The sequence below is a fragment of the Protobothrops mucrosquamatus genome, unplaced genomic scaffold, assembly GCF_001527695.2.
Source record: "Protobothrops mucrosquamatus isolate PMUCROS unplaced genomic scaffold, P.Mucros_1.0 scaffold3151, whole genome shotgun sequence".
NCBI classification, from domain to species: domain Eukaryota; kingdom Metazoa; phylum Chordata; class Lepidosauria; order Squamata; family Viperidae; genus Protobothrops; species Protobothrops mucrosquamatus.
This window is the reverse complement of record NW_015389151.1, coordinates 194,189-203,049: the sequence shown is the minus strand read 5'-3', so window position 1 is coordinate 203,049 and position 8,861 is coordinate 194,189. Positions and strand designations below refer to the sequence as shown.

Sequence of the window (8,861 nt, the reverse complement as noted above, 5' to 3'; positions counted from 1 at the left end):
CTTTGATGACTTGTGGACTTCAACTCCCAGAATCCCTCAGCCAGCGTGAGGGAACTATGGTCCCTTCATGACTTGTGGACTTCAACTCCCAGAATTCCTCAGCTAGCGTGAGGGAACTATGACCCTTTGATTTACTTGTGGACTTCAACTCCCAGAATTCCTCAGCCAGTGTGAGGGAACTATGACCCCTTTATGACTGGTGGACTTCAACTCCCACAATTCCTCAGCCAGCGTGAGGGAGCTATGACCCTTTGATGACTGGTGGACATCAACTCCCAGAATTCCCCAGCCAGTGTGAGGGAACTATGACCCCTTTATGACTGGTGGACTTCAACTCCCAGAATTCCTCAGCGAGGCATGGAGAAGAGGTCTTCTCCAAGCTGAACGTCCCGCTTTGTCCCTCAGCCGGTCCCAACCTCTTCCTCCCCGTCTCCCCCTCAGCTCAGCCAGCATCCTGGTCCTCAGAGTCCCATCTTCCTGCCCACCGACGAGGAGTGGCTGTGGACCTTAGCCAAGACCTGGGTGCGAAACGCCGAGTTCCACACCCACGAGGACATCGCCCACCTGCTGCGCGGCCACCTGATGTCCGAGATCTTCTCGGTGGCCACCCTGAGGACCCTCCCCATGTGCCACCCCCTGTACAAGGTGGGAATCCCGAGGCGGGCTGGGTGGGGCCTTCAAAGGGCGGGAGAGGACAAGCGTTCCCCCCAATGGTGGTTAGCTCAAGTAACCATGGTTTCCTCCTCCTTCCCTGCTCCAGCTTCTGATCCCCCACTTGCGTTATTCCATCCACATCAACGTGTTGGCGAGGACCTACCTCATCAGCCAAGGTGGCACCTTTGATAAGGTAAGACTGGGGAACATCTGGGCTCAGCATGATGGGCTTGGTGGGCTGCCCCAAAGAAGAGGGGGAAGGGGGTCCACCTCTTCTCCAAAGCCCCCGAAGGCAGGACAGGAAACGACAGATGGAAACTCACCAAGGAGAGAAGCAACCTGGAACTAAGGAGAAACTTCCTGACAGTTGGAACAATTAACCAGTGGAACTACCTGCCTCCAGAAGCGGTGAATGCTCCAACACTGGAAGTTTTAAAGAAGAGACTGGACAGCTATTTGTCCCGAATGGACTAGGGTCACCTGCTTAAGCAAGGGGGTGGACTAGAGGACCTCAAAAGATCCATTCCCAACTCTGCTTTCTTTTCACAGGCCATTGGCACCGGGCGCCAGGGACTAGCGGTGCTGCTCGAAAAAGCCCTGGCAGAACTGACCTACACCCAGCTTTGCCTTCCGGATGACATCGAAGCCCGGGGGGTGGGCTGCCTCCTCCAGTACTACTACAGGGACGATGGCCTGAAGATCTGGGACGCCATCCAGAGGTGAAGGAGCTCGGCCGGAGAGCTGAGTAGGGCCCTGAACTGGGGAACAGCTGTTATGAACAGGCTGCTTGGGAAGGGGTCTACAAACCAGCCAGGATCCTCCACCATCACAGTTTAGCCTGATTAATGGGGAGTTGCGAGGGTGGTGGATTCGAGTCTCACGCAAGAGGCTTGGAGCCATGGGTTTCGACCCCGTCGCTGCGTCTGGAGGCTCTCAAGGTTGAAATGAGGGGTCCCTGGTACTCTCTGAGCTGGGTGGTTTCCTTGCAGACGTTTCATGACCCAACTAAGGAGCGTCATCAGTACTAGAAGGGAGGGGGGTTTGTGGAGAGGAGGAGGAGGAGGAGGAGGAGGAGAAGAAGAAGAAGAAGAAGAAGAAGAAGAAGAAGAAGAAGAAGAAGAAGAAGAAGAAGAAGTAGTAGTAGTAGTAGTAGTAGTAGTAGTAGTAGTAGTAGTAGTGGAGGAAAGGACTGTGTGGCCCTTGGTGCTCTCTGAGCTGGGTGGTTTCCTTGCAGACGTTTCATGACCCAACTAGGGAACGCCATCCGTGCTAGAAGGGGGTGGGTGTGCTCTCTTTTTACGTATGAAACAGTGATAGCGAACCTTTTAGAGACCCGCGTGCCCAAACTGCAACCCAAAACCCACTTATTTATCGCCGGGTGCCAGGTGGGACGTGGCCCGCTGGGTGGGCGTGGCTGTGGTGGTCATGGCAGACTGGGTGGGTGTGGCCAAAGTGGGCATGGTCACCTTGATGTTGCTCATGGGGGAGGGACGCCTGTGGGCAGGGTTGGGGGGGATCCAGGGGGTCTCTGACAGGTGGGGCGATGGACAGCAGGTTCATCCTGCGGAGTGAGGTGAGGCAAGGCTGGGGTGCCATTGCCGCAGGGCAAGGCGAGGCAGGGGCCGGGGCGGCTGCTGCCTGACACCATCGGCCCCCGCACACAGAGGCCAGCGAGCGCATGGGGGCCGCCGGCTTCCATCAGCAGCCACAGCCTGACGGCTACTCGACCGGTGCACTCTGGGGCTCCACAGCCCGCCGCCAGCCGGGATGCATCTGGCCACGTGGGACCTTGGGCGGCTGGTTGAAGAGGGACGGTTGCCATCTCTGGGGCATGGCATGCGTGCCCACAAAAAGGGGTCAGAGTGCCGCCTCTGGCCCTCGTGCCATAGTTTCGCCACCACTGATATGAAACAACAGCAAGAAAACAACTGAGCTCAGAGAGCACAATAGAGACCCTACAGTCGTCGTCGTCGTCCTCCTCCTCCTCCTCCTCCTCCTCCTGCTTCTACTCTACTCCACAAACCCCCACCGCCTTCTAGTACTGATAATGTTATTTAGTTGGGTCATAAAACGTCTGCAAGGAAACCACCCAGCTCAGAGAGCACCAAGGACCCCTCAGTCACTCTCCTCCTCCTCCTCCTCCTCCTCCTCCTCCTCTCCCTTCTAGCACTGATGATGTAACCATGTTGGGTCATGAAACGTCTGCAAGGAAACCACCCAGCTCAGAGGGCACCCAGGACCCCACATTCCTCCTCCTCCTCCTCCTCCTCCTCCTCCTCCTCCTCCTCCTCCTCCTCCTCTCCGCAATCCCCCCTCCCTTCTAGCACTGAGGATGTTCCCTAGTTGGGTCATGAAACAAGCTGAGAGAGCCCCAGGGACCCCTCCCCACCCTAACCTTCCGTACTGCTTGGGTGGGGAAAAGGAGCCGGCAGCGAAGCCCCCTTGGCTGGGACAGACCCTCCTCTTCCTCTTCTCCCCTCCCTCCCCGCAGCTTCGTCTCGGGCATCGTGGGACTCTACTACAAGAGCGACTCAGAGGTGCAGGGAGACGACGAGCTGCAGTCTTGGGTGGCCGAGATCTTCGCCAAAGGCTTCCTGAGCAGAGAGACCTCAGGTACATCCCCCTCTTGGAAAGTTTGGTTCCACCCTTTCCTGGTGGCCTCCTTTCCACTCTGTAGAAAACGGGCCGTCCTCGGCTTTCCTCCGTTCCTTTAGCGACCGTTCCGAGTTGCAACTGCACCGAAAAACGGATCCAGTGAGTTTTGTCCCATGTTAGGACCTTTCCCCCCCACGGTCGTTAAGCGAAACACCGCAACAATTAGGAGAATCGGTCGGTTGCTAAGTGAAGCAGGCTTTTCCTGTGACTTTGCTCATCAGAAGCCGGCTGGGAAGGTGGGAAATGGGGATTGTGTGACCCAGGACAGGGCAATCCCACCGGACACGGTACACGTCGGTTGCCAAGGACCCCAATTTCGATCACGTAACTCTGAGGATTCTACGAGTATCCTAAGTGTCACAAGTCCCTTTTTTCAGTGTTGTCGCAGCTCCGAATGGGCACTAAACGAATACAGGTGGTCCTGGGTTTCCGGCCACAGCTGCGGTCCAAATGTTCTGTCGCTAAGCGAGACGCTGCTTAAAAAGCGAATTTTGCACCATTTTACGACTTTTCTTACCGCGGTCGTTAAGCGAATCACTGCAGTTGTGAAGTTAGTAACCTGGTTGTTAAGTGACTCCGGCTTCTCTCTTGACTTTGCTTGTCCAAAGGGGATCACGTCACACACACACACACACACACACACACGGGATGCTGCAACCGTCATAAGTACGAGCCAGTCGCCAAGCGCCTGGATTTGGATCACGTGACCCCGGGAAAAATGGTCGTACCTGTGAAAAATGGTCATAAGTCACATTTCTTTAGTGCTGTTGAATTTGAACGGTCACTAAACGAGGACTCCCTGTACGGTGTTTTCTTCCTATGCCTTCGTATCTTTCTCGTCGTCCTTCTCCAACACCTTGTCAGACTTACGACGGTAGGACTCGTTTAACGACCGCCGTAAAATACTTTCAAAATGGGAGGGAATCATGTGGGACCTCGAGTGAGGACTGGAAGAACTCCTGAGATGGGTTGAGCAGGGAACATGTGGGGGTCCCTCCCTCCCTCCCTCCCTCCCTCTGCATCGCGGCTTGGTCTCCCTTCCCTTTTTCCCCTGGGGAATCTCAGCTGGGCCGAACTTTCCCCCTTTCCTTCCAGGCGTCCCTTCCGCCCTCCACACCGTCCCGGACCTCATCAAGTACCTGACCATGACCGTCTTCACCTGCTCAGCTCACCACGCGGCCGTCAACGGAGGGCAGGTGGGTGAGGCTACTCGGGGTCTCCCCCAGGAGGGGGGGGAAGGGGGCTGGTTGCGAGCAGGATCAGGTCAATTCTCCCTTCCTTCCTTCCTTCCTTCCTTCCTTCCTTCCTTCCTTCCTTCTTATTCCAATCTCCTTCCTTTCTTCCTTCCTTCCTTCCTTTCTCCCTCCCTCCCTTCCTATTCCAATCTCCTTCCTTCCTTCCTTCCTTCCTTCCATTCCTCCCTCCCTTCTCTCCTTCCCTTCTCTCCCTCCCTCCCTTCCTTCCTTCCTCCCTCCCTCCCTCCACCTCTTCTCTTCCTCCCTCCCTCCCTTCTTCCCTCCCTCCCTTCCTTCCTTTCTCCCTCCCTCCCTTCCTATTCCAATCTCCTTCCTTCCTTTTCCCCTCCCTCCCTCACTTTCTTATTCCAATCTCCTTCCTTCCTCCCTCCCTCCCTCCCATTTCCTTCCTTCCTCCCTCCCTCCTTCCTTTCTTATTCCCATTTCCTTCCTCCCTCCCTCCCTCCTTATTCCAATCTCCTTCTTTCCTTCCTCCCTCCCTCCCTCCCTCCCATTTCCTTCCTTCATCCCTCCCTCCTTTCTTTCGAGGACTCCCTGCACAGTATTTCCTTGTTGGGCATTTTATTATCTTAATTTTCCTGCACGTGGAAAATCAACCAGGATGAAAAGGCAGGCCAGATGTTTCTCTCTCCCTTCCGGGGGGGGAGATGCCCCCGTCTCACGCTCTTCTCCTCCTTCTCTCCGGGCGGAAGTTTGAGATGGGGGCCTTCATGCCCAACCTGCCTTCGTCCATGCGGAAGCCCCCTCCCCAGGCGAAGACCCCCGTCACCCTGCAGGAATTCCTGGACACCATCCCGGAGATGAACGTGACCAGCCAGGTGCTCTCCGTCCTCTGGGTGCTGCGGAACGAGACCCTGGACATGGTGAGCCTCCCCCCGTTTTTTAATAATAATAATAATAATAATAATAATAATAATAATAATAATAATAATAATAATAATAATAATAATAATAATAATAATAATAATAATAATAATAAAGTTGGAAGGGACCTTGGAGGTCATCTGGTCCAACCCCCTGCTCAGGCAGGAAACCCTACACCATTTCAGACAAATGGCTGTCCAGTCTCTTCTTAAAAACTTCCAGTGTTGGAGCATTCACCGCTTCTGGAGGCAGGTAGTTCCACTGGTTAATTGTTATCACCGTCAGGAAGTTTCTCCTTAGTTCCAGGTTGCTTCTCTCCTTGGTGAGTTTCCACCCGTTGCTTCTTGTCCTGCCTTCAGGCGCTTTGGAGAATAGCTTGACTCCCTCTTCTTTATGGCAACCCCTGAGATACTGGAAGACTGCTATCATGTCCCCCCTCGTCCTTCTCTTCGTTAAACTAGACATCCCCAATTCCAGCAACCGTTCCTTATATGTTTTAGAGAGAGAGAGAGGATAGATAGAGACAGATAGATAGATAAAGAGAGAGAGAGGATAGAGATAGACAGACGGACGGACGGATGGATGGATGATAGACAGACAGACAACCTTTATTGTCATTTTTTATCGTGGGCACAATGGCACCCATTAAAAACGAAATTTAGTTGCTTGCTCTCCCAGGGCCTTCCAAGTGGCTTGCTCTCAGCGATGACCTCCGGGGTCCCTCGCAGCTCTGTTCTTACTCTGTGATTCTCTTCTGCTTCTGCAGAAACCGCTGGGCTACTACGAGGAGGAGCACTTTGTGGAGGAAGGCCCGAAGCGGCTCATCGGCGCTTTTCAGGAGCATCTCAAGCACATCACCTTGGCCATCGAGAGCCGGAATAAGACCCTCCCGCTGCCTTACACTTACCTCTATCCCCCCGAGATAGAAAACAGCACCACCATCTAGGACCCTGGATTGTTCGGCCTGTGCATGTTGCTAGTCCTCAACGAGAGGAGCCCCCCCCCCGTTTTCTTCGAAAGCAGGGTGGGGTGAGTGGATATGAAGAACACGTCGGCACCAAAAGATCCAGAGATGTACGAATTCCGCCTCCGGGAATCCTCCAGGCAACGGAAGAGGCAAAGGGGAAATGATCACAACTGTCATTGGATCGGGAGTCCTATCGTTGTGTAGGCAGTCCTCGACTTACGACCGCAAGGGAGCCCCAAAAACCTCCGTGGTTAAACGAGACATTTACGAAGTGAGTTTTGCCCCCTGTTCACGATCTTCCTCGCCTCGGTTGTTAAACGGATCACTGCAGTTGACTTGTTAGCAACCCGGTCCTTAAATGAATCCAGCCACAAAAGGGGATCACGGCAGCCGTCGTAAATATGAACCGGCGGCCAAGCGTCCGAATTTCGATCACGGGACCACGACGGGGGAGGCTGCAGAGCTGGCAATTCCGACCAACGGTCCTAAGTCGCTTTTTTTCCCAGTGGCGTCGTGACTTCGAACCGTCACTAAACGAACAGTCGTAAGTCGAGGACTGCCTGGAGATCCCTTCTCCTGCGAACACGGAGGAAGCGGATTGAGAAATATATTATTTGGGGGGAGAAGAGGCCCTTTCGCAACTGAACACGCCGAGGGCGGTCCGTTTCCCCCCCCCTGACCAAAATAAATCCTGTTTTAAGTGACATTCCTCTCGAAAGAAATGCTGAATTTCAAGCAGGTCCTTTGTGTTGACGTGTCTTTCCAGAGGGCGACAAGAGTTAAGAAGGCAAAAACCGACAAATTACTTGGCAGTTGCATTCTTTTTGCTGAAATCTTTAGCCTACGGCTTCCTAATGACCCAGATTGAGTAAAAGTGGTTTTTGTTTTTCCCCCTCTCTGAAACGACCCACAATCGCATTACACAATCCCAGTAGGGACATATAAACTGACTTAAAGAGTTTTTGTTTTTTTTACCAAAACAATTTTTATTGGTTTTCCATTTTACACCAACACAGCCTAAGAACCCACGTGGAAATGTGGTGATCCATTTTTTAAAAACAAACAATAACATAGTAAATACATACCTATTATTTCTTTAAAATTTCCCTCTCTATCTCTATAGAATATTATAATCAGATTAATACATTTTCATTGAATTCATTCATTACTATGTCTAACCATCAACTACATTAATCAATAGGAAAAAAAATTAATCTATAAAAACCTATATTTCTTCTCACATTTAACTTAGGCTTAGTGAACTCCATTTATTTAAAGACATTATAATCAAGTCAATATCTAAAACCAATTCATTCACTAATATAACATTTCATCCAAATCATATAATTAAAAATAAAGTAACATTCTCTAGCTATTTATATTATTATAAACTCATTAAAACCTTTCTAAAACAAATTTTCATTGAATATATCACTCAAAGATCCTGTATCATGCTTTCTTAATTTTACAAATATTTAATCTTAAACTAACATATTCATTTACTATTCAGGTGCCCCAAGTGTTTTTTTATTTAAGCATTATTAACTCCAAAGGTAAATTCTTCTCTTTCTCACCAATCTTCTATTGTTTTTCATTATTTCTCCAAATCTCCAATAATTAATTCCATCATTTCCTATATTTCAGTTCTTTTCTCATTATACCATTATACTTAAAGAGTTTTATCGACATTATGTGTTGCTTTAGACCAGGGTTTCCAAACTTGGCCACCTTAAGACTGGCGACTTACAAAGCAGTCCTCACACTTATAACCGCTGCGGCATGAGCCAATTTGGGGGGGGGGAGTATCTTAATCAGAAGAGAGCTGGAAGGGCATCTTAGAGGTCTTCTAGTCCAACCCCCCTGCTCAAGCAGGAGACCCTAGACCGTTTCAGACAAATATGTAATCAGAAGAGAGCTGGAAGGGACCTCGGAGGCAGAAACCAACCCTAACCCCCCCCACCCAGTCTCTCTGCCCCAAACAGAAACCAGGTCTGCAGAAATGCATATGTGATAATGTTGTCAGAAAGATGGGAGCCAGGAAGCTGATGGGATTAGAAAGACAAAGATCCCTAGAATCAACAATCACTCAGACCAAAAAACCCAACACAGGACATAGCCATCAGCCACAGCCCCAGGGAAGCAGGATATGACCTTTGGGACACAATAGGATTAACCCACCACCATCAGAATACCAGAAAGGCAGACTCAGACTCCGGTCCAAGTCCACACCACAGGAACAACTCCAAACAAAAGCCCAAGAAGGTATAAAAACCCACAATTCCCTGCTACGTGGTCACTTTTTCCCAGAGCCATCTTGCTTGAGCAGGGGGCTGGACTAGAAGACCTCCAAGGTCCCTTCCAGCTCTATTCTATTCTGAATTCTGAATTCTGTCTGTCTGGCTGTCTGTCCTCTTCAATAAACTGAAACCTTCTTTCTAAAGCAGTCTCCATTTTGATTATTCCCG

General features: G+C 51.0%; 1 protein-coding gene across 1 annotated transcript in view; it reads left to right on the top strand.

Moving 5' to 3' along the window:
• LOC107297130 (hydroperoxide isomerase ALOXE3-like) overlaps positions 1 to 6,375 on the top strand; it is a 17,034-nt gene extending 10,659 nt beyond the window's left edge. The window contains exons 6-12 of the mRNA XM_015826489.1: positions 442 to 645; positions 761 to 847; positions 1,204 to 1,373; positions 3,146 to 3,267; positions 4,405 to 4,505; positions 5,258 to 5,428; positions 6,196 to 6,375. Of these exons, the coding sequence (XP_015681975.1) occupies positions 442 to 645; positions 761 to 847; positions 1,204 to 1,373; positions 3,146 to 3,267; positions 4,405 to 4,505; positions 5,258 to 5,428; positions 6,196 to 6,375 (1,035 nt within the window). The remainder of the gene's footprint in view (positions 1 to 441; positions 646 to 760; positions 848 to 1,203; positions 1,374 to 3,145; positions 3,268 to 4,404; positions 4,506 to 5,257; positions 5,429 to 6,195) is intronic.
• Positions 6,376 to 8,861: the final 2,486 nt, after the last annotated feature.